This window comes from Vigna unguiculata, chromosome 2 (genome assembly GCF_004118075.2).
Source record: "Vigna unguiculata cultivar IT97K-499-35 chromosome 2, ASM411807v1, whole genome shotgun sequence".
Taxonomy (NCBI): domain Eukaryota; kingdom Viridiplantae; phylum Streptophyta; class Magnoliopsida; order Fabales; family Fabaceae; genus Vigna; species Vigna unguiculata.
The window spans coordinates 30,522,731-30,548,461 of NC_040280.1; the positions used below are offsets into that span (position 1 = coordinate 30,522,731).

Genomic DNA, 25,731 nt, shown 5'->3' on the forward strand with positions numbered 1-25,731 from the left:
GGTAGATCTTCCAAGGAGCCAGAATGAGTAATGCCCCTCCCCCAAATTTTTCAATATGTCTAAATATAAGAATTTTAAAATTTGGGGTGTAGGGTGGCAGCACTCCCTGACCCTAAGAACACTGGCCTTTGATTTTAGCAAATGAAATGATGTAGGAATTCAAGAAGATGGTGCTCACTGAGGTTTGGCCCACACCTATGAAGGTGCATAGAACACCTTCACCTTCTACACCAGAGAGCACCAGACGGAGCTATACTGGTTTGGGGAAATGGACCTTTCAACACCTTCCCACACAAATGTGGCCATCCCCACACCTCTTGGACCCACCATTATAATCCCTAGATTTAAGTAGACCCACTTAGGAAGGTTAGAGTGTCCTCGGCCTTGTATTATTTTTGTGGCTTAAAATTGAAAATTGTGACTCTCATACAACATTCCTTCTTGGTTTGATTTCTTTCTTTATTTTCTTTTGGACTTCTATCATGTTTGTGTTTGCCCTCTATTAGAGTACTAGAGTTGATAGTTCTTTGTATTCTGTACAGCACTATATTTTCTCTATTATCATGTATAGTTTCATATGTAACAGCTTTAAGGTTCTGTTATTACTAACAAAAACCAGTCTCCTATAAATAGTTTCTTTGTACATGACTTACTGTTCTGAGATTAATATGACAGTTCTATTTACTGTTCACCTTCTCTCTCTCTGCTCAGTTTATCTAAGACCATTTTTTCTTGTTGTTGGAGATCCCATGTTGACTATAGATATCGTCAATTATAGTATATAAATGAATACAATCCTCATCTTATAAACCACTCTCTAGTGAGTTTGAGGTATGCCTATAGTCCACTTTTTAAGATGCATGAAGGGTTGTTTGGAGATCACATATTGACTAGACATATGGCCAAATTATAGTATATAAATAGTTGCAAATCTTATTTAGTGAAATTGTGTCAAGCTTAAAACCCATTTTCCAAAACTAGGATTGAGGGCTTGGTCGTTGATTACTATCTGAAATAATTGTAATGTCCTTATATCCATTTGAATTCTCTATTTCATCATTTTCTTAATCATTTTATTAATTACAAATTTTCTAAGACACTCTCTTAGAACTTAAAACAAGGAGACACAAGACCACCCAATATGCTGAACTTTAACTTCATTATTAAAAATTAAGGTTGGTCTTCTAAACAGATTTTTATACCATTCAGATAGACTTGAAACGACGCCAAATGACCAGCACTCTTAATATACTAATCTATTAGGTAAAGGCCCTTTATATTATATTATATTATATATATATATATATATAGCATTAGGAAAAACTAAAACAGCATTAAGAATCTAAATAAATAGAAAGTATGCCAAACTAGTGAAAATGGAAGCATGCCATTTACAAAAGAGAACTCGCCTGCAAAATGCATCCAAATGTGCAAGTAGAAGTTTATTAGACAGGTTCAATAACTCTCCTACATCTTTTGAGGTGTTATAAAAGGTAAGCTCTGGACCAATAGCCTGCAAAAAATATATTTCATCACATCTTAGGACATGCATAAACCAAACACACACAACATCAACAACAAAGCACACTCCCTTTACTCATAAAACAAAATATCTCGAGCATGAAATTTGCAGAACTAGACATTGACATCTACCGATGACACCTAAGACTAGATCGGTTCAAATACCATATTAGAAATGGACTGGATGAAACTAACTCCCAAAACTCAAGGAGAGACGATTGCCACTTCAACCAAAAGGTTGAGTTAAAATGTCATTTAAAGAAAGAAGGAAAACTAATTTTACAACATATTTTTCTCTCTTATTAGGAAGGTTGCTTCCTTTGGTATGTTTCCTCTTCTGATGGTATAGTAAGTATTTGACTTTGAGGCAACACGTTCTCTAAATCACTCTATTATTGGAAAGGATAAAAAAACAAGTGAAACTCATCAAATAAGAATACAAATTTGTTTGACTTCCAATAAAATCAGTCAAATGAGATTTATGCTAGCATTTCTCTAAACATTAATTTAAAAAAGAGAAAGAAGACACATAAGGAAAAGGTTCAGTAATTCAGTCCTTGAGCAACTTCTAGGTTCTTTATAGTGTTTTAAATATAATTTAGTAGCATGTGAAAGCCGACCACGAAAACAATGACTTTGGGTATTATAATTAACTTTGTTCTGCGCCACAGGATAAAAAAATTCACATTTTTCTAATGAAAGCTGCTAACAACGAAACTTCCAAATCCAGAAAACTAAAATCAAAGTAAGCCTACATTGCACTATGCCTTTAGTTAGTCTGCTTTCAATTATCATTTCACTCTTTGAAGGAGAACACTTTCAATTATCATTTCACTCTTTGAAGGAGAACACAGTACTTCAAGGGATTAGATGGAAGGAACCTATGCTAAGAATGGAATACAATTATTTGTGTCATTCTTAAGCTTTGAAGTGGGAGAGGACTTCCATAGAGTGGGCCATTGGGTCACAGTAACTCTTCTTTCAATTAGAATCAATCATACAAAAATCCGTGAGTAGTTAACTGAAGCAACACTTAACCTGAAGTTCGATGATCAGTTCTGTGGAGTTATTAACAGCATTATTCTGACATGGTACTTCGTCCACCCTTCCTCTCAAAGACCTAGACTGAGGGCTTTCAACTAACTCTTCCAAGTACACATAATCACCCGCTAAAGCTGAATAGCTACTGTCTGCTCCAAGATATACACAAGAATCCAAATGTGGCCCACCCTGCAAAAATAAAAACAAGGTAATTAGTTTTTTTGGGCATCCACCAAAATTTATCTATCTCTATGGCAATTCAGTAAAGAAGTTGATGAAGTGAGACACTACGACCTTAATAACAACATTTCTGAACCGCAACTTCTTCCCATTTCCAATGTATATTATAGCCTCCGTGCTAGCCGCTGCGAGATTAAAACCCTGTCTATCCTTTAAATATAATATTCCACCATCACCGTCGTAAATGAAATGATCAAAACCATCATCATCAACTATTAAAGGCTTTTGAGGTGATAGGGAAAATTCAGGACAAGGTTGCTTGTAAACAGATTGATCAATGACGATAGCTTCTAGCATGTCAGACCTCTTTTCTTCAACAGATAGCATACTGCTGACAGTTGGAACAAAAAACTCGACTACAGCAAGCAGAAAATCTAGTGCAACAAGCAACTGAGGCCTCTGGACACCCAAAGAAACAAATGTCGAATCCTGACCAAATTTCACATCAACAATGAGCATTGTCTGAACTAGATCAAAATTATTTCCCTCAATTAAGCTACCATCAACTGAATCCTTGTTTTGATTATGCGAAGAAGTAGGAAGGGGATAGGCTCCAACATTGTCAGGCTTTCCTATCGCTAACCGAAACTCTTGTTCAACTCCCTCACGGTCATCAAACACACTGAAACCTTGAAGTGTTGCAGAGAGGAATCCGTTTCCTGCTGTACTGGACTTATACAACAGCCAGGCATTGCTGACCTGCACAAGAGAAAACCACAAAATGAGCCATACAAAATAAATTGTTCTTTATTTGATTGACCTTAGTCAACTGCATTTTGTTTAGAGAAATTAAGTCCCTAAAGCTTTTGCTAGAAAAAGTGTTTTTTCCTAGTTAATTTCACCACTTACCCAATCTCCATTAATCAATCTAAACAATCCTAGTTTATCCTAATTTAACCTGGCTGTCAATGTACACAGCAGAGTGTATAACTAACTATATAGTGTAGATAATAATAATAATAATGAAAATAATTCCCTTAAGCTAATAGACAAACACTATAGTCTATTAGCTTTACAGTTTTTCTCTTTTCTTGACTGTTTAACATAGCATAGCCTTAAGCTACTATACGCACACATATACTCTGTTAATACCTGTACAGTTGCTAGAGATGAATCTCTAGTTAACCCCGTATATAAGCTCAATTCAACGAGATTAATGGAGACACAGAGTTTCAGCAGAAGAGAGGGTTCAACATTGGTGGTCCCTGAATCAACACCATTTGTAACCTCAGGGACAATACCTCCTGTGGTATCATTCAATGTCATGGAGGACCATTGATTCAGCGGTGGAGGAATATCAGGGACTTCAGAAAAGTTAGAAATAGCACACTCAGTAATAATTTCATATTCTTTATTCGAAACTTCCGCCTTCAACTCTTCGATCTGCAGAACCGCAACATCCAATACAAAACAGATTTCAATATAGCAAGCCAATAAAAACAAGGTTTAATTAGTTATTTGGCTATACTTGCACAACCCTTACATTTTATTCCTAATATTTAAAAACAACTAATTTTAGTCCCCCTAAATATAGTTTGGTTTTTAACTCAGTTCATACACTTTTAATTTGCTTTAGTCCCTACAACTTTAGATGGCACACAAAACAGGATTAAGGAGTATATGGATTAAAATGAAAAACTTTTAACCGCAGGGAATAAAGCATAAAAATTGTGTAACTATAGGGACTTTAAAAACAGCTCATGTTAGTACCTATAAATATATTTTTAACTCACTTTAGTCCTTACACATAACTTTAAACACATTCAATCCATGCAAATACACCTTTTAATCTGTTTTAGCTCCCACAGTTTTAGATGACACGAACTAATATGGATTAAAAGCTTTATGCATTTAAATGAGTACTGTTAATGTTAGGGACTAAAGCGTAAAGATTGTGCAACTATAAAGACCAAATGAATAATTAAATCTATAATAATAAATCACACTAACAATAGAAAATAAATGAAAAAGTAACTAATATTTTTAAGTAAGGCAATCTAGCTTTCACAAAAATATCACACAAGAAAATGAAATATATTACCTTGACGATGACTTCAACACTTGGAAATTGACCTAACAAGTCTCGAAGCGACCGGTGAATAGTCACAGATAGCCCATTCACATCCTGAATTATGCTTTCACCTATGTCTGATCCAGTTCCAACATTCAAGTTGATTTCTTCAACCTACACCCCCATCATAGTAAAACAAAATGGTTTAAAATGCAGTACACAATAATCCCAAAACAAATATAATGTCAAAGTGAGAAAATTAGCATAGGAACACTAGAAGATCCCTTCTAACCAGGTTTCTATTTAGAGAAAAGATAAACGGATGTAATATTTTATTATTTCTGTCATGTGTAAAGCTGAATAAAAAGGGATCATTTATAGTAAAGCAAAATGACCCAAAGACCAAAACAAACTCACCAAAAAGAGACAAGTGGAAATAACAAACTAAAGGGGAATATTGTCCTAGTGTAACGGAAAGATACAAAGAAAGAAAATAATATATTTTATATTTATTATTCTAACTGTTAGTTGGATTTAAATGCAATAGTAAAAGTTGTTGGTAGGATATTAAATGTATTAGTAGAAGTTGTTAGGAGTTCTTAGAAATTGTTAGAAGCTTGCAGAGATCTCATGTAATTATTACTTTAGGGTTTGAGTTTTCTATATATACAAGTTCATGTGCAGTTTCAATGAATCAATTGAATAAAATCTTCTTTCTTTCATATTAATTCTTTCAAGTTGGTATCAAAGCTCATGTCTTAATTATGACTCCTTTTAGAGTTGTCCGAAGTGCACCCATACCCTTTAAATAATAGGATTGCCTGAAGTGCACCCATTCCCTTTAAATAATTGGATTGCCTGAAGTGCACCCACTCGTGGTTCTTTCTTTCCATTCTTGCATCTTGTTTGTTGTCCACCAGAGCTGTTACCGAACCTTCACCGAATCTTTGCCAGAGTTGTCGTCGGACTTTCGCTGAACCTTCATCGGACCTTCGCCCGAGCATTGTCGGAGCCTCGATAGACCTTCGTTAGAGCCTTGTCGGACCTTCATCGGACCTTCACTGGACCTTTGCCAGAGTTTTCGTTAGACCCTCGCTAGAGTTGTTAGGGTCGTTGCCGAGCTTTTTTGTTGGAGCTTTCGCCATCATCAGAATTGTGACCACTGCCACATCTGGAGCGTGGCAACTTCACTAAGCAATGTCGTACTTCTAACTTCAGAGATACATGCACTATGTGCTGAAATTGAATCTAAAATTGAATGTTTGAAATCTTGGATGGAATCTACTAGTAAGTCTCCTTCTAGTACCTCTCTAGCTCTAACTGTAAGAACTTCAATACATCTTTTAATGTTTCTAAACCTTTATGTAAGGACTCTTAGGTTTTCGACTCTAATGTCACAGAACATATGACCCCTCATTCATCTCTTTTAATATCATATGTTTCTCTTTTCGGTAACCACATTACTGCTGCCAATGGACTCATGTCCCAGTAATTGGACGTGGAAATGTTTCCGTTTTGTCATCCCTCAACCTTAAAAATGTCCTTTACGTTCCAAACCTTTCTAATAAACTTATTTCCATTAAAAAACTTACCCATGACCTAAAGTATTTTGTAACCTTCTTTCTTATCCATTGTGTTTTCAAGGATCATGCCACGAGGAGGACAAGCGAAACTATTAAGGGTATTGTTTTAACAACTTAAAATCTAAAGATAGTATTATTACACAAACAGGTACCTCTTGCCTCCAATTTTGCACCACTTTTGAGTCCTCTCAAATTTGGCTTTTCCATTGTCATCTAGGACATCCCTTCTTTCTGGTTCTAAAGTTCACGTTCCCTTCCTCATTTTCCAAAAAGTTTGTTGAGCCATTTAATTGTGATATATGTCGACAACTTGCAAAACACCATCGTGCCACATATCATCCTAGTAATACAAAGAGTGTCCATCCTTTGGATTTAATTCATTTTGACATTTGGGGCCTGCATCAAACCATAGTATTCTAGTGCTAAATGGTTTGTCACGTTTATTGATGATTTCATTCATGTTAGTTACATGGATTTTCCTCATGAAAAAAAAAATCTGAAGTTTTTATTCTATTCGTCAAATTCTTCCATATAGTTAAAACATAATTTAAGAACTCAATTAAACGTTTACATTCTGATAATGGAAGGGAATATGAGAATCATAACATGTCAAATTTCCTTTCCAAAAATGGTGTAATTGATGAATTTACTTGTGTGCATACACTCCAACAAAATGGCATTGCTAAAATTAAAAATAGGCATCTTCTTGAGGTGACACGGGCACTTCTTTTCCAAATGAATCTCCCTAAATCTTATCGGGGAGAGGTTGTCCTCACTCCAGCCTATCTTATTAACTGATTACCCTCTTGAGTCCTAGATGGTCTGAGTCCTATTCAATTCATATCTTCCTTCTATCCATCTATTCCTTTTCTCTCTCTCTAGTATTCATAATCGAGCATTTGGATGTGTTGTGTTTGTCCATATTTATAGTCAATTCCATGAAAAGTTAGATCTTAGAGCTGTTAAATGTATATTTGTTGGCTATGTATCTAATAAAAAGGGATATCGTTGCTATCATCCCCTGGGTCAAAAATTTTTACCTCCATGGATGTCACTTTTTATGAAATTAAATCTTTTTACGAACATCCTCATCTTCAGGAAAAGAGTTTTTTTCAAGTTGAGTCTTTTGTACTACTCTTGGTACTCCTAGCACATCTTGTATGGATATCTCTTAAAGCTGCTCCTAAAAGGGCATCTTTGTTCCCGAGTCTGGGTCAGCTCCAAAAGTTAGCCATGTTTCTGAAGTTGCTTCAAGGGGAGAGTTCTTTTGAATATTTGGAGTCATCTTTTATCCCCCTTTCATACAAGAACCATCTCGTACTACTCTTGGCATCTTGTATAGATATGCACATTCACTCAATCAACATCATAATCTTGGACATAGAGATATAGTGGAGGAATAGTAGGATTAGCAAGGAAAGTGGGAAAGGAATAAGATGTGGAAGCGGTGGTATTAGCAGTAGCCATGTACAGATTAGAAATTTACAAATTTCCATGAGGATGGAATGCTCTAGATACCATCTTATAGAAAAGATAAGGGGATGTGATTTTATATGAATTTTATCATGTGTAAAGCTGAATACAAAGGAAGCATTTATAGTAACTGCTCTATAAAGCAAAATCACCAAAATAGACTCAATGAAAATGTTAATAACAAACTAAGGAAAAATATTGTGCTAGTGTAACGAAAATATACAGAGAGAGAAAAGAACATCATTTATATTCTTGATTCTAATATATCCTAATTTTATTCCATAACCTGAAAATCAATCATATTATGAGCAACCAATCTCACCTGAACAGTCAAAGTTTCCAAGTGCACTGCATTAATTTCACTTTTACCTCCACCAATCCACTGAAATGTGTTCTTCACAGTTATATGAACAATGTCAAGCTTCAAAAAACTGCATCAAAAAAATATCTCAACAACTGATATTAAAGGAATGAAAACCACACTTGAGTCATTACTTAACACAGATGCTGTTAGATTAACTGTCCCATTGACAACAACTATACAGAAAACTACGTCTAATGTAAAATTATGGAAATATATATTAGAGAGGTTATAAGGGAAAAGGAAAACTAAATTCTTCAGCTTACTCAAGGCTATCTGTCCTCTGTGGCATTAATATTATAGGCTTCTTGAGAGAAAGATCAAACTTCACAGCGGGTGATCCTTCAATTTCATTGGCTGAAAACCATTTCTCTGAATTTGTTGCTTGATCTGTTACTTTAACGACACTCTTTGGGCTGTCTGGAACGAGACCCATAAAGTAGCCAACAACCTGCATGCGTTTAAGACTTGGCAAATCTTTCTAATAAAAAATCACAAAAATTGAACCATCTGGTAAATACCTCCTGCAAGAATCGATTTAGATACACAATGCGCACTTCTGAAAGCTCTCCAAAAAGACTGAAATCATAACCTTCATAGTCTTCATCATCATTGCTAAATGATGTGAACTCCAACTACATGGTCAATCAGATATTCAACAGTAAGCTTACTATAGTAAAACCAACCACTGAAAGTTATAAAGCATAGATTTACCATTTTTCACTCTTTTATGTCCATTAATAAAAATATAACTGAATGAGTCACTTGTAAGGATTTTCTAAGTAAATACTTTAATTAGTCTTGCCTAGTAACCAAAAATCTAATAGATATATGGAGCAAAGCAACAAAATACTGATACGCAATTTAAGACGTTTTGTAGGCAAAGACTGTCTGAAGAAAACAAAATGGGATAAAGTATGAAAATTATCAAAGAGGCTAGATTCCAAGAGGATAAAATATCTATTTAAAGATAAAAAGTACAAAAAATTACCCTCAGGCTTAAAAATACAACCAAGCTGGCCAATCCATATGACATCAAAAACGAAAAATATGTTAAAAGGACAAAAAAAAAACAGAAAGGTCGCACACATATAGCCATATCCTGTAACCTCAATAAAAGATCAAAACTCCCATCCTGACTCAGTCAAAATATAAGAAAATGTTCAACAAATTTTGAAAATCCATTTACAAAAATTTAATCCAAGGTTGAAGGAGATGAGTGTTCCCAAAAAGCTCAGAATATATTCCAAACTGAGAGAACCTGAATGGTAGTGAGAATCATGATTCCCATAATAAAGCCAAGAAGATTCCAAAATCATCCATGAGGTGAGCACCAAAGAAAGAACAAGTGAACAATCTTTAGCAGATCAAGAATGAGAAAAACAATTCCTTTAAAAATCTGAGCACTCCCTTTTAACCAAATGAAGTAAATTAAAATAAATAATGACACCAAATGCATGGGTCACATTTTAAAATGAAACATTGAAAGCTAGGAGAAAGAGGTACCTCCACAAAAGATCTGCCCCCAGGATTTCTCATATCGCATGCCCAGTAATATAAATGACTGCTAGGTAGGCTATTATCACTAATTTTTAGATTTCCCAATGCTGCTTTAATACTGAAGGAGGAAGGGAACACCCTGATGTCCGTAAGCAAACTCTCTTGAAACAAACAAGCAAGCTTGGTTTCATTTTCCTTCATCAAAAGGATTTGAGCCTGGGCCATTTTTAATGTCAAATTGAACATAACTCTGGATTTCCCTTTTCCAAACAGGCCCTTAACAGCATGATCCTCAACAGCAGTAGATTGTAGATCATCTCCATCTCTTGAAACATCTTTTTTCATTCTGGCTGTTGAAGAGCTATCACTAGCAGTTGCAAGGTTCTTATCCTCAATATTAATAGAATTAATAAATTCCATAATGGCTAGGATTGTTGGTCTTCGACAAAAAAATGTCAAGGTAGCCAGAGTAACTATCACCTGAAATGAAAAATAAAATATTTAGTAAAAAGATATCAAACTAAAGGAAATTTGATAAAACCCATCAACACCCACCTGCTTGTCTGTATTCTTATACTGAGAAGAGTTCTGGTCATAGATAATTATTTGAGCTTTAACAAAACTCTCCAATGTGTCATTGAGTTCAAGCTCCTTCCTACTAGGAGAGTCGCTAGGCAGAAGTCCAGTAATGCGACTAAACTTTGGGAGTGTAAGAGATGAATAATTAAATCGCATGTCACTGGAAGAACTAGATCGATATTCTGATGTACCTCGAGGAGACTGCATAGGATAGTCAACACTCTCTGCTAAAGTCTCGGGTGCCTCATAAAACTGATCATCACTTTCAGTAGGGATCAATACACTACTTTCAACGCATTTTATCATGTTATTATAAAGTAATGAATTTTCATCTGCAGTCCCAATATAAGATCTTGCCATAAAACAAGGCTGGGACGATAGTTGACTACAACAAACTAAATCTTCTATTTCCAAAGATTTCAAGATAGTTCCAACAAAAATGTTATTGTCTCTGATAGAAACCTCCACCTGTTTAAATATAAATGTCTCAAAAGGGAAGATCAAAGCATCCAGCTAAGAAAACAACAAAGCAGATATTTTACCTGACCACCTATTGCCCGAAATTCAAACAATCGTCTTTCTTCATTTGAAAGAACCTTCATTAAGCTCTGATCACACTACACCAACACAAATTTTTAGTTCATGCGGAAATTCATATTTTAACCTACGACAGAAAAAGCCAAAAGGTCAACCTGATAACTATAACTGAAGCAAATCTTTAATTCATCAAGAACACCGGTTACAAACAAGCTTTCAGAAATTCCTACATCAATATCATGTTCTGATTCAGTATCCTCATGATCTGATGAGGTTTCAGATAGACCAGAAATTGGAGCTGTATTCTGCACAAAAAAAGTGTAATATCAACATTTAAAACACCTTAACGACATCATGTACTAGATACACAAATCATACAATGGTTGTGGATTTGATTATATTGGAGAAATAAGTATTTTCTTTTTGTATTTTCCAGAGAATTAAAGGGGAAAAACAACTACTTCCCTTAATTAATCAGTCACCACATGCCCAATAAAAAGTTACGAAACCTTTTAACTAAGAAAACAAAAGCTTCACATGGTAACCAAAATCTACCAATCATATGGGAAAGAAACTTAACTAATTTGTAAATAAATTGAGGATGTTGTAAATAGTGGATTATGAGGATAATAATATTCTCAATATCTCCATAGTAATTAGGAAAATATATTTTCAAAAACTTCCAATTCATTTCAGCATATTTTTATGTCATTATTTTATAGGATTTGATTATTGCAATTAGAGATAATGAGAATGTAATTGGTGTGATTCATATCACTTGAAAAGGATTAATCTAAATGAGAGTAGATTTTATTCAATTGATTAATTTGAAACCGCACATCAGCCTCTAATATAGAGAATTCTAATCCTAAAGTATTGATTACAAAGAGATCTCTAGAATCTTCCATTAGCTTCTAACACTACACCCAATATCCTATTAACATCACTCCCCTTCAAGTTCGTGAATGGATATCTATCATTCCCAACTTGCATGTGAAATCATAAAATCACTAAGTTGTAAAATCTTTTATAAATAGATATGCTAACTGAAGCACAAATGGGATATAAGAAGTAGTGATAAGGTCACTGCAGATTTTCTCTTTAAAAGTGTTGATCTATCACTATGTGCTTGGTACTACCATGTTGAACTAGCAATGCTAATAGTTGATTATTATCACAATAAAGAATCATAGACTCTTCACATGTCACTTTAAGATCATTCAGAATAATTCTCAACCAACACAATTCAGACACACATTGTGCCATAGCTTGGAATTCAGTCTCTCCACTAAACCTTGCAACAATATTTTGTTTCTTACGTCTCCAAGTCACCAAATGCCCACTAAGAAATTACGAAACCTCTTAAATAAGAAAATAAAAGCTTCAACCAGTAACCAAAATCAACCGGTCCTACAGGAAAGAAACTTAAAACTAATTTTGTAAATAAATCAATGATGTTGAAAATAGTGGATTATGAAGATAAATATATTCTCAAAAACTCCGTAGTAATTAGGAAAAAATATCTTTAAAACCTTCTTGTCCATTTCAGCATATTTTTACGTCATCATTTTTAAAGGATTTGATTAATGCAAATATAGATGATGAGAATGTAATTGGTTTGACTGTCATCACTTGAAAACGATAAATCTAAATGAGATTAGATTTTACTCAATTGATTACTTTGGAACAATACATCAACCTCCAATATTAGAGAATTCTGACCCTAAAGTATTCATTACAAAAGATCTCTAGAATCTTCTATCAACCCCTAAGAATACACTCAATATCCTATTAATAACACCCCTATCAAGTTGTTGAAAGGATATCTATCATACTCAGCTTCCATGTGAGATCATGAAATCATTCCATATGAAGACCTTCTATAAACAGACATGCTAACTGAAGCCCATATGGGATCATAAAAAGGAGTGATCAGGCCACTATCCAATTTATCTTTATTAAAGTGTCAATCTATCTTTGTGTCTGATCCTACCATGTTGAATTGGATTGTGAGCAATGCTAATAGTTGATTTATTACCACAATAAAGAATCATATACTTTTTTTCACATGCCACATTCAGGTAATTTAGAATAATTCTCAGCCATAACAATTCACATACCCCATGTGCCATAACTCAGAATTCAACCTCTGACCTTGTAACAACATTTTGTTTCTTACTTCTCCAAGTAACCAAATTTCTACCCAATGCAATACCCCAAAGTGGATTTCTTAGACATAATAAACACTACATAATTTGCATCAATATACACCTCAAATTTCATTGTGTTCATTCCTCTTGAACAATAATCCCCTTTTGGACTTATCTTCAAATATTGAAGGATTTTGTTCACGACTTAAAAATGTCTCCCTTGGATCACCCGTTAACTGGCTAACTACACTTACAACATATGCTATGTCAAGTCTGGTGTGGGCTAAGCAAATGAACTTCCCCATAAGTCTTTGATATTGACTCTTATTCACAGTATAACTACCTTTATCAATCCCAATTCTATTACTTTGTTATGTGAACTCAAGTGGTCTTGCAATCAATCTTACATGTTTCTTTGAGAAGATCAAGAACATACTTTCTTTAAGAGATAAAGATGTCTTTCTTCAAGTAAGTTGCTACTATACCAAGGAAGTACTTTAATTTTCCTAGATTATTCATCTCAAACTAAGGAACAAGTTTTTCTTTCGAGGTTTGTTTTTCATGTTTATAATTTCCTAAAACAATCATATCAGCAACATAGACCAAGAGTGGATTAAGTTAACATTCTGGTAAAGTGTGATGAACAAGGTATGATCACCTTGACCATGAGCTCCTTAATATGGTGAGGGAGCTTTGAGGCTTCCTAATGGACTACTATTGGATTGGGCTCTCCTCTTCTACTTAAGTCCTAACAAGATCCCACAAATATAATCTTCTGACCCCTTCTCAATCTCAAGTTACTCATTTGGTGAAAAAGAATTGAGACTGTATCTAGAAAAATCATATTAAAGATGGACTCAGTCAGTAAATAAATTCTGTTTTCTTCTATTTTTAACACAGCTTCTATCATTTTCTATATAGTAGTAAGCTCGTGCAACTTCTCAATGCAGATATGTTTTAGACTATACACAGGCATTTGCCATTTGTTAAAATTACATCAGGATTACAAAAAAGTACATTCACAACATTCACAGACAAACACACAAAGAGCAAGAGAAAGGGAAGAAAGAAAACAAACTGATGCATGATAAATAGCCCCTTGTAAGCGACTATGCCAGGTTTTCATTGATTCCTCAGATTCACAACGTATAATTAGTGCATTTGTGTCCTCAACAACCTACAACCAATCATTTAATGATTACTATTAGTATAAATTCAAACCTTAATGGAATGAACAGAAAGATACCTTCACTGGGGTCTGGACAACAGAAAAAAATAATAATTACCTTACTGTTGGATCGTGTAGGACTACAAACAACCAAAACATGTTGTACATTACCAACAAGTTCTTGTGAAACCTCAGATACCTGTTTCCCTCGTAGGCTATGACAATAAGATTACATAGGCTGTTAATAGTATATATAAACCAAAAGCAGATGCAGAAAACAAATTCAATAAACACTTTAACCAGATTCTTCAGAATAAGAAAGACTTTATTAGATACAAAACCAAATGTACAATTTTTGTTTTGTTATTTCACTGTAATTTCAGTAAATCTACTCTGTTAAGAGAGTTTACCAGTTGCTGACTCAGCAGCACGTAACTACAGCTTACATTTATAAGTCTTCACCCTTTGTATTATTTTTCTTTGTCGAGAATCAAATTAAATATTCCGAATCTTATTACAATAAATTTAGTTTATAGGAAGGAATATCTCTTTCGGAGAAAACAAAAATATCCTCTTATGATGTGTAACGAAGACAACAAGGCTATATAGTTATGCATTTCAATCGTATTCTAACACAGTTTTCTGCTCAAACTGTATCTATTTTCTATCCTTTAACATGATATCTAAAGCCCAAAGAGAAGTCTTTAGAAAACTTTCTCTGCCCAGTGGACCCACAGTCCCTGGAGATCATTTTTCGTGTGTATATGTCCAACAAATATTGAACAACAAATATAAACAGTTCTAACTTTTTAAGAAAAAAGTTTTAGACTTCTCCTGACAGAATATCATATTATGAGGACAATCTATTATAATAACAATACCAAAGCTAACTGACGAAACTGACTGCAATCCTTAAATGTAATCGATGCAAATTGTAGTAATATAGTATGATAACAAGACACAAAGAAAGGCATTTGTACCTGGTATACTGTTTATAAGATCTAGAGTCAGGACTTTCAAGTACATAAAGAAATGGCCCAACCAAGCAGAAGTATCTCCGCTGCCACAAGGCCTCCCTAACTCCCACACCCTATTACATTTTTATAGAAGACACATGATATAAGTATAACAGATTATGATGGAATTACATGGACAACAAGCAAACCTAGAGGGTCTGAAAGATATCACTTTTAACCTTCCAAGTTAAAAGAGACAACCACCCTTCAAGATCAGCCTGATTCCAAGGACGAAGAAACTCAGAGCTGTCACCATCCTCCTCCTCAAAAATCTTTATCACATGCATCAGCCGATGATACCGAGCTGGAGAAAAATGAAAGGCCAATGATGGAAGCCTCGCAGCAAGACGTGTTGCAGGATAATATGGAGTCTCTAAACGAATCTGACCACAATGAAGAAAAAAAGTTGGAATGCTTCTTATCAAAAGAAATTCCAACAGCTCAAGAGTTTTACCTGTTGAAGTTGTAAGATGACTCCACACTTGTCAATAATAGGGAAGAAACCAGTGTTAGTAGAATGGGCTGACTTATTCAGAGAAACTTTACTCCAGTGATAATCCCCATCAAACAAAAATGCTGATACATCACTTAAGACCAAATCAAATCGAAGGTACATATTATCCTCGGCTGATTCCTGCTGTTGATCATCCTGAACAAATATTTTACAGTTAACAGATTAAAAAAGTTAAAAAAAAAAAAAACACATTACAAAAATTGTCAGGAGTGTCCACCTGTGTACGAATCATCAAGTTCCCAAGGTCTAGTAAAAGCTTTGTAGCATGGGTATTGTCCGGACAAAAATCAGTAGGAATAGTAATCTTGGGAGCTGCAATATCCAAATCCAATGAAAACCTAACAGATAAATAACCAGAATTAGAAAAAAGCTTCTCAAGATGAAACCCTCTGGTTTGAGGAACGGTTACATGCTGGAACAACACACTATAAAAGAAAATCCAGAATAATTTAGTATTACAAAAATTTCCACGAAACATTTTCATTTCCTTAATATCCCCCACTTTGAGCTGCTTAAGTAATTGTTTTAAATATATGGTAGTGTTTGACATAGATTGGTGACATTGTGAAAGGATCTGACAACTATATTGTATTTCTTATTCCTTAAAGCTAACAATCTATCAGTATCAGATTAGCCAACAACAACTTGGGAGTTGCCTTTAGTTTCATTTCAAAGAAAAAGGTTTTCATTACTAGAAGGGGATTTCTAGCGACCAAATACACAAACTAACAATCACAAGGAGCATTAAAGACGAACTTATCACATTTACAACAAAAGTAATGTCTAATTGAGTCATTTTAACGTGGTTAAGTTTATCAACAAATGTCTCAATGTGGCATGATTGGTCAACGGTTCGTCCTACAAGATAGCAGTTCTACATTGGAATCCATTAGAGTGTCACTAGGTCAGCAGCCCAACACGCATGCTTCTTCAAGTATGACTAAAGCATGCTTGATTTAGTCATAGAAACATCTATATTAGATTGAGCAATCACTCCCTAAAATGATTGAGAATGCCTAAATCTCTTCTCTAAATATGGTGTCCTACTTAAGATTGTGGATACAAGCCAAATCACTTCTTGCATAGACAAGATCATCTTCATAGACAACAAAGTAAATATAGAAGCAGTACATCCTAGACCAATGATTAAGTTGGGTGAGTTGCTAAACCGTTGGAGCACCCCAGTGCAAATATATGATAAGAAATTATGAGAGAACTGTTTATTTATCCATTATACACTAGCCCAGACAAGCTTATGCAATAAATCTGTTCAGTCAAGAGAACCAATAAATCCTAAAGTAATGGGTAAGTGGGTTGCTAAACCATTGGATCATCCGGTGCAAAACCATATGATACGAGAATGAGAACCCTAGAGTGAAAATGGTAAAATATAAAAGGTTCATGGAAAGTTTATTTATCTATTCTCCACTAGGCCAGACAAAGCGTATCCAATAAATGTGTTCAGTAAATTTATGCATGCTGCAGTATTTAAAGGCAAAGCCCAAAAAGTACGCTACTAACAAAGAAAGAGGGGAGAATGTCCACAGATATACACACAAATCCAAATTATGGGGGATCAATCATTGATCAAAGATCCACCCCAATATACATGTTTTATGGAGCAGCAAAATGAAGTGGAAAGGCCAATTATGGAGGCTAAATTTTTAGCTATAGCTTAAAGGGTTTGTGAAATTTGGATAGAGATCATTCTTGATAACTACACTATAATATGAAGCTACTTTGTGACAAGTCCACAATTAACATTTCACGCAACAAAGTTCAACAAGATAGAACACCGCATACAGAGATGTGCCAACATTTTATTAAGGAGAAACTAGATAGTAGTTTCATAGCTATAGAATAGGCCCCTTCAATGCTTTAATTGGTACACTTCACCAAGAAACTTTCCAAATAACAGTTTCAAGATCTCACTTGCAAGCTAGGAACAACGTATGTTCATTCACCAATGGAGAGAGTGTCATAAGAATTACCATAATTAACATAGATTTGAATTTTGATCCTCTTGTTCAAATTTGTTTAAATTTATTACCTAATTTCCAGTAATTAGGGCATATTTTATTTATACAGGTTCTATTCGACATCATTTTCTAATATATCCTTTTTAAATTAGACTAGATTAGAATCCAATAATAATTTCATATTATCTTGTGTATTATCAAGCAATAATATTCAGAGATTCTTTTCAATTTCGAGTAAAGAGATGGAATCGAACCACAGTGATAAGGATCAAATCACTAACACCACATATAGAATCAGTAAAGATTTGAGCTAACATTGCAGGCATTAGTCCATGTAGTTATATATATGATGTACATCATTAGTTCCAAGAGGATCCAATCAGCACATGTAAATGAGAGATAGAACAGTTTCTTACTTATGGCTCACAGACATAACAGAGCAAGACAGAGAATATAACCTGGCATGATCCTTTAATGCTCTGTTCATTTGCTGTTGTGCAGTGCGCTTCACCTCATCAATTGTCATCTAGGAATAATAATACAAGCTAATGAGAACATCCTTTTCAACAAGATTAAACAGAACTTTGTAGCAAGTCAGAAATAAATTTTTAGCATGAGAAAATATGTCAGCAGAAATAAAATGAAAAGATGAACATAGACAATACAATGAGAACTTGAAATATAGGGAAGCTGGAAAAACTAAAATCTATATGGTTTTACTGAATCCTGTTTTCATCCCAGCTTACTATCATTCAAGATAAGAGAGTTTTCTCAAGTTTAGAAGAAAATAATTTATCCCTTGTTTAGTCTCATTACATACATCTGATATACATATATACATTAATTAAATAAATTTGGAAACAAGCACTGCCTATTCTAGGAAACAAATGTCCGAGATTGTGGGATTGATATGCTAGTAATTAAATCAACATATAGCCAATATATAGAATTAAAAACAATAGGAATCAAATTTGAAACTTCCCAAAATATCTCGACAAGTTTGGACTTCGGATTTTTCAAGTTTTCCCTTGTACATTTTCATTCCAATTCCTCCCTCGCTCCCCAATCACCAGACATTTTTTAGTAACAAATTAGTAAACCCAGATGTCCCCTTTTCAAATAGTGCTCTCATCTTTCACAAAGTCTCACCTCTTATCCTTCATAATCAATATACAGAGTCCAGGTATCATACTTAATATACAATTCCAGCTTTGAATTTTAACATGTTCCCAAATAGAAGAGATGTTAAGTCAAATAATACCTGCACTGCAGCTGCAGTTTCTAGTGCTATTGTCTGACTTACAGCAGCATTACTCCCAAAGAATTTCACAATTTGATCAATGCTGTCCTTCAAGTACTGTCCAAACTCCAAAGACAGATCAGTAAACAAGCAAACCGAAAAAATAAAAACTCAAGTAAAGGAAGGGGTAAAATGACAAACTGCATACAGTCATGTAACATGGAGAAGCTTTGGCAACCATCCTCCAGTCCACACTATCATCAAAAGGTTTGTAATGGAAGACACCAACTAATGAATCATAGGAAGTCGCACTCTGAATGGATGTGAAACAAATATTCCAGATATCACAACTTGCATTATGTGCATAAAAATAAAAAATGCAGAACATTAACGTCAATGACAGCTGACCTCAGCAAGGAGACCTTTTGGTGATGATAACTTGTATGAGCCCAACTTAACGTCAAAGACCTTTGTTTCTGGATAAAGCTTTATTGAGCAACTGAGGTCTTCGCATGATAACTCAGCAACGGACTCTTTGGTTTCACCGATAAGCTTTGAAGCATTATGATTCATGTGAACTTCCAGGAAAGTATGAATAACATCCGCCTTGCTATTTACAGCCAATTGTCCATCGTCACCCTCCTTATATCCTATTATTTTATTTAACTGGTTCCAGTCCTCTTCACTGAAATTAAATTCATCACTTTCTTCTTTAGTGGATTCACTAGTCCTGTAGCATGATCATAGGTGAGCTTCACAGTAAAAACTAAAACAAAATTCATTAGTTAGCTACTGATACAGTAAAATATCTTAAGACAAGACTTCACCATCCAAATGACCACCAAGATTTCTGTGCTTTCTGTTTCCTTATGTTATGGTTTGACTCTGCCGATTGTTCCACAAACTTGTGAGCCAACATTCTGCAAATATATGATACTTCAAGGTCAAAGAACAAAACAAGAGGGTTCCAAGGTCTAATATATGAGTAACATATAACATGCATAAAACTTTTGATTAATCCCAAATATGTGGATTGCAAAGTTGTAAAAGTGCATGTGAAGGAAGAGATATCTGATGCTCATACAGTGAAAAAAAGAAGCATCTAAATATCTTTCTTTATAATAATACAGTTTCTAAATCATACACACCAAAACTCAACAATGTTCCAAGGCAAAAAGAGAGCTTGCTAGCTCAAATGAAATAAAATCAATATAAGCAGATCGAGAAGTCATAATTCTTAATAAAATGGCAATGAAAACTGCAAAAATGCTTTTTACTAATTTCTAACCTATGATTCATTAAATTTTTTTAAATGTATGCAGATGTACATAGACTGTGGTTATGATACTGTAGTTGAATCAATTATAGGCTCACATATCCTTGTTTCTTCATATAATTAATTCAATATTAATATTAAATACTAACATCAAAACAAACAACGTACCTCCATTGCAATATAAGTTCAATATCAAGCTCCCGATCTAGGTCTTCAATCTCTTTGTTGCCACTAATTGTAACCTGAGTGGGATCAGATTTAAGTTGTGAAGCATACAGAGAGATATATCTCTTCCGCAAGCTTGCATATCTTAAAACTTGTTCCCATGACATTTTTCCACTGACAGAAGCACAATATCCATAGTCAATGGAAGATAAACATTAAACATGATAAAAAAAGATCAACTATCACCATAGATGCCACAAAGCTCTACTATTAGATTTCAAAAATTTCAGTACAGCATTCTGAATGTCGAAGTAGCAAGCTTAAGAGGGTGTTGGTTTGATGAGAAAATAACAAACCAAACATCCTCTGAACTTATTGAAGACAAAGCTTGAGAAATAGACCGAAGAAAGCTGAGTGGAAATTTTAGAACTGCATCTTCCTAGTATCGCTTGAGAAACTACCCCTTAAATTTTGAAATGCAGCATAAAGATGAAAACAATAAAAATGTAATCCAAGAATAGTATTGGAGTTACTTAATAGTAAATTAAGCTGTAAATTGGAGTTACTTATGCAAGTTACACTCCCTGTCTACAGAAATTGGTATTTACAAAATTTAGCTTGGCAAAAGACAATAATCGGATGGTTCAAATACCTTGCCTTCTTTATCTGGTCAGATACAGCTCTGTATGCGTATTTCCACCAGGACCTGGAATCAGCTTTTACTGGCACTAGTGGACGATAATGTGCATACTTTAGTCGTTGATTAAATGCAGCAAAGTTGTCTGCTAATTTCATGATATCCCCATATCCATCCTACAAAGAAAAAGATACAAAGATTATCTACAAAAACAAACACAATCTCCAAAGACAATAAAAAACAAGTCAAATGAACCTTGGATATGCTGATTGTAACATCGTCTAAGTTCACCACGGCCTTCTGTAAAGGTTTTTGGCTATCAGCAACTTCAGTTGGCAGTAGCTTGGAGTACTTTGCCTTCCCAGTCACTGGTTGCAGAATGTACGAATGCTTTCTTAACAACTTATCAGCTGGCTTCCCATCTTTAGTGCCATACTTAAATATCTGAATGTTTTTATAAGAAAATCACTTCCAAGAAACTAAAAGAAAAGAAGATAATAAAATTACAGTGAAAACATAATAAAGTTACATTGTTCAGTCTTTCCAGTGCGATGATTTTCAAGTTAATAAGCATCATTGTTCTTCCTTTCTACCTGGCAATATTAAAAGGTGCTACTCCTTTTTATGTTATTCTTCTTATTTATGGGGAACTTGTTACTAAATTGTTTATGGGATGAGATGGTTTGTAACTTTTATTAGTGAGTATAATCCTGTAACATGAACATACATTATTAAACAAAAATTCTTAGTTTGTCCAACATTTGACATCTTTTTCATGTTTTTTTTCAAAATTCAGTTTTTTAATTCCATCAAATGAATCTGGTCAGATAATGGACCGAGTATGTTAACCTGGAATTTTTCAAGTTTGTTACAGATCTAAGTATCGTGCATGATATCACCTAATACACCCCTACCAACAAAAATGAGTCAGATAATTTAAACATCGAGTACACCAGAGATAGCTATAAGAGTACTCAATGCTGAGTCAGCACTAAAACAACTAGTAATTAACTTGTAACTAACTATAATAGAAAAGTGAAACATTGAAATGAAAGTGAAATGCAAAAATTCAGAATACAGTTAATATCCGCTGATACAATATCTCCAATACTATGATAATGGATGATTGCATGCAAGGAAATATTGGCATGACAACTGTCACTAGAAAGATGACAAAGAAATGATTAAAACACAAACAAAAATGGTCATTGAAGGCACCAAGAAAAATACTTTAAAAATAATTTAAAAGGGGGATATCATGGAGAGCAATATCACTAAAAATCTGGTCTTTAACGAAGCCTTATAGCACCACGTAATGTACCTCACCTAGTAGAAACACCTAGTGGGATAAGGTTATTATTGTTGTAGTAATATTAACAGGAAAAGAAAATAACCACTTTTTAAAGGATCAGGATAGAATAACAGTGACACCGAGTCATTAAGAAATTACAGTAAACAAGCAGAACCACACACCCCCAAACATCTTAGACAGACCATGAACACAATCCCACCAATTTCCCTACCCTTCTAGAGAACCAAGTTGGAACAACTCCTCTCCTCTCACACAGCAAGAATATCAACATTAATCATAAACATAGCAGCATCATGATAACCAAACTAACTACTATACCCAAACAAGTTACTCCTTAAATACATGATAAATATTGAAAAAGAAAAGGACTTTAAAGAAGTCAAAGAAAAAAATAATGAGTCTACGTAAACCCATAACCCTCCTCCCTATCCCCTCTGGCATACGTACCTGAAACCACTCTGAAGGGAGCAAATCTTCCCATGTTTTGTTAATATGCCACGGTATAATATTTGAATCTAGATAAACTGCAAGTCGATCAAGTTCAACAGACTGCAAAGCAATGTAGAAAGAAGACATTAACGAAAAGAAAAAAAACACTAGCATGTAGCAAATGTATTGATCATTACAGACACAAAACCATTATTTCCATTCAAAAATTATGTTTCACAGGTAAAAAAATTCATTCAAACAAAATAAAAATTTAGATAACCTTACTTTGTTCCAAAGCAAGATATACTGTAAAACTTTATCAAATGAACAAGCATCTTAATCGTACAAAAGGATTTCATCATTACAACCAATATAAGTCACATGAGAACCTTTTGAATGCGATCTAGTCCACCTCCAGTAATAAAAGTCTCTTTCCCGGTATCATCAACTGTCACAGCAGAGAGTTTATCCAGCATAACTCCAGCTGCAAATGGTTGCCCTGGATTGCTACAAACCAAGATATCAGGCTATAAAAGGGTATAAAAAGTTGACAGATCTAATTTCCACTCACAAAACATTCCAAAATTTCTAACCTCTCACTATCCTCATATCTGATGTGAATATTAGAAATTGAAAGCTTCAAGTTTCCAATGATGGTGCCAATGAGGGATCCCAACCATGATTGATTCTTAAGATTAAAGAACGAGAGACATGAGTTAATATAAGGTATTCTTAATCATACAGAAACATGCAGGCATAGGTTCACACAAAGATTCAGAGATGAATTTGGAATGCATAACCTCAAACTTATATGTATCCAATGCATAGGTATACGAAAATTATATATGACATGGCTTTATTCCAAAATCCATGAATAAACTATACACACATTACCAATTCACTGATAGGAAATGAAACACAACATTGAAAAGATAACTTTCAAATGTCATCGCCATTTAGCTATAAGGCAAATTTGTTACCAACTTTCATGCGAAATACTTTGTTTGGGGTTTAGGGGTGAGGCTGGAATTTGCCTTCAACTCTGGGAGAGTTTTGATTGTTAACATATACAGATTTTGACAAGAAACAAGCAAAAGTTGTGACAGTGGTGCAGTTTTTGCAGTCTTCTGGTGAAACTTATTGGGATATGTATTATATTTCATGAGTGTACATGTACTGTGAAAGTATTGAGTGTGTTTATGATGTTTGAACTCAGCTGCGGCCTAATCAGCTGCTGACCAGCTATTGTGACAATTAAGTTGAATTAGCTAGGAATTAGGACAGATGCACCCTCTATTAGGAGACTAGAGCTAGTAAGTTATCTAATTGACTACTGAGAATAAATATAAGGATCAAATGCACAACATATACTTTTCACACATTCGTAATAACATTCATTTTTTCTGAAACTTCTCTCCTACTCTCTCTTCAACGTTTTAGTTACAGCCTCTTTCGAAATTGTCTTAATTTGTAGCCTCAAGGATGGTATTTAGCCCCACATCAACTAAATGTGTCACTAAAATAAAACATGCACAGTCCTTAACTTACAAGATGCTTTTAGGGCTGAGTAGCTCTAAAATCCAAATTCTAAGAAAACCTGGAGGGAGCAAAATTCTGTGTATTTATCCAGCGCTCTACCATTTCAATCATGTCCAGAAATTGAGCAGATGAACATAAAGCTGGGTGGATATATCGTGCTGGACACAATCCAAAGTGAAAATCCACTATTTGTTTAAAAAAAGACATTTATAAAATTGAAATTCGTACCATTTCTGATTTTAACTGTTGTGATTTCTCCCAAAGTTTCAGTTCCATCTCCTGTTGCCAAATGGAAGAAAAGTGAGCTTCCCAAAATAAATCATCTTCAACCCAAAGTGAATACACTTTATCTTACTCTTACTTCTGAATTCTTACCTGTATCCGGCTCTTCTTAGCTTCTTGGACAGCATCCTCACTACATCCCTCAACTTGAGTTGCAGGTTCAGCTAGTAAGAAAATGCGATCCAAATATACTAGAACGGGATCTTGGCCAAGCCTACTCCATGGAACCTTAAAAGAAACACAATCATCAAATGTGACCATCAGTCAAGCAGAAAGGAATTTTTGACTTCTGCTAAATGGGTGCATGATGAATGAGAAAATATTTCAATAATGAACTTTTACCACAATCCAAAACAAACCAAGAGGCCTGCAACTTTGTTTGTCTCCTACCAATAGATAAATAGAAAAGAAACCAGCTCTTACAGCTTTGGCAATTACAATATGCCCATGAAGTTATAAAACAAAGAAGATAAATAGGAAAAATCATTCCATTTATACAATTGTCATGCAGCTGAAATAATCCCCAAAGTCCCTCTCTTTTTTATCAACTGTGAAAAACAGAAACCATAAAGTACAAGATAATTTTAGTTAATCAAAAGGAAATAATGCTATTGAATCACCTATTGCATCTATAAGATAATATAAATTAGAAAAATGAGAACTAAAACAGTTGGTTACACCACAAATTAATCACACAAATAGGAGAACAAAGCTGGCAAATGAAAAGTTATACAGAAAAAATAATTCAAATATAGTGCTTTTGATGAGCTACTTTATTGTGTAAATTAAAGCTATCTCAACTTTTCATTTCTTCGTCAAACATGATCAAGGCTCAAAGTTCCCATTTGTTCATCTAAGCTCTTGTTATTTCTTTCTAACTCAGTCTAGTTTTCCTTTATGTCCATCCTTGACCAAAGAGGTTTGCAGTAGAAGGAAAGAGAGTCAATCTTGGCCATTCAATCTTACATAAATGGTCAAGAACCAAAATTAAAGTAAAGTAAAATCAAAGATCGTCTCCTCCGACTCAATGGATGCATACATACCTTACTTACAGGAAGCAATATGAAAAAAAAAAAGCAATATATATATATATATATATATGAAGCAATATGAAAAAAAAAAGCAATATATATATATATATATATATATATATATATATATATTCAACATTATATTTC

General features: G+C 34.2%; 1 protein-coding gene across 1 annotated transcript in view; it reads right to left on the reverse strand.

Annotated features, from left to right (window-relative positions):
• Positions 1-25,731, reverse strand: part of LOC114172411 — a 52,153-nt gene that overhangs the window by 24,952 nt on the left and 1,470 nt on the right. Inside the window, exons 3-33 of the mRNA XM_028056901.1 lie at positions 24,647-24,781; positions 24,500-24,550; positions 23,326-23,420; positions 23,122-23,239; positions 22,751-22,852; positions 21,247-21,435; positions 21,007-21,167; positions 20,358-20,528; positions 19,741-19,833; positions 19,322-19,643; positions 19,122-19,226; positions 18,935-19,030; positions 18,132-18,199; positions 15,912-16,032; positions 15,635-15,829; positions 15,360-15,563; positions 15,145-15,254; positions 14,283-14,379; positions 14,075-14,173; positions 11,002-11,151; positions 10,852-10,926; positions 10,286-10,777; positions 9,737-10,210; positions 8,752-8,865; positions 8,497-8,681; positions 8,192-8,300; positions 4,844-4,987; positions 3,895-4,185; positions 2,857-3,501; positions 2,560-2,751; positions 1,410-1,513 (exon numbers count right to left, since the gene is read on the reverse strand). Of these exons, the coding sequence (XP_027912702.1) occupies positions 1,410-1,513; positions 2,560-2,751; positions 2,857-3,501; positions 3,895-4,185; positions 4,844-4,987; positions 8,192-8,300; positions 8,497-8,681; positions 8,752-8,865; positions 9,737-10,210; positions 10,286-10,777; positions 10,852-10,926; positions 11,002-11,151; positions 14,075-14,173; positions 14,283-14,379; positions 15,145-15,254; positions 15,360-15,563; positions 15,635-15,829; positions 15,912-16,032; positions 18,132-18,199; positions 18,935-19,030; positions 19,122-19,226; positions 19,322-19,643; positions 19,741-19,833; positions 20,358-20,528; positions 21,007-21,167; positions 21,247-21,435; positions 22,751-22,852; positions 23,122-23,239; positions 23,326-23,420; positions 24,500-24,550; positions 24,647-24,781 (5,507 nt within the window). The remainder of the gene's footprint in view (positions 1-1,409; positions 1,514-2,559; positions 2,752-2,856; positions 3,502-3,894; positions 4,186-4,843; positions 4,988-8,191; positions 8,301-8,496; positions 8,682-8,751; positions 8,866-9,736; positions 10,211-10,285; positions 10,778-10,851; positions 10,927-11,001; positions 11,152-14,074; positions 14,174-14,282; positions 14,380-15,144; positions 15,255-15,359; positions 15,564-15,634; positions 15,830-15,911; positions 16,033-18,131; positions 18,200-18,934; positions 19,031-19,121; positions 19,227-19,321; positions 19,644-19,740; positions 19,834-20,357; positions 20,529-21,006; positions 21,168-21,246; positions 21,436-22,750; positions 22,853-23,121; positions 23,240-23,325; positions 23,421-24,499; positions 24,551-24,646; positions 24,782-25,731) is intronic.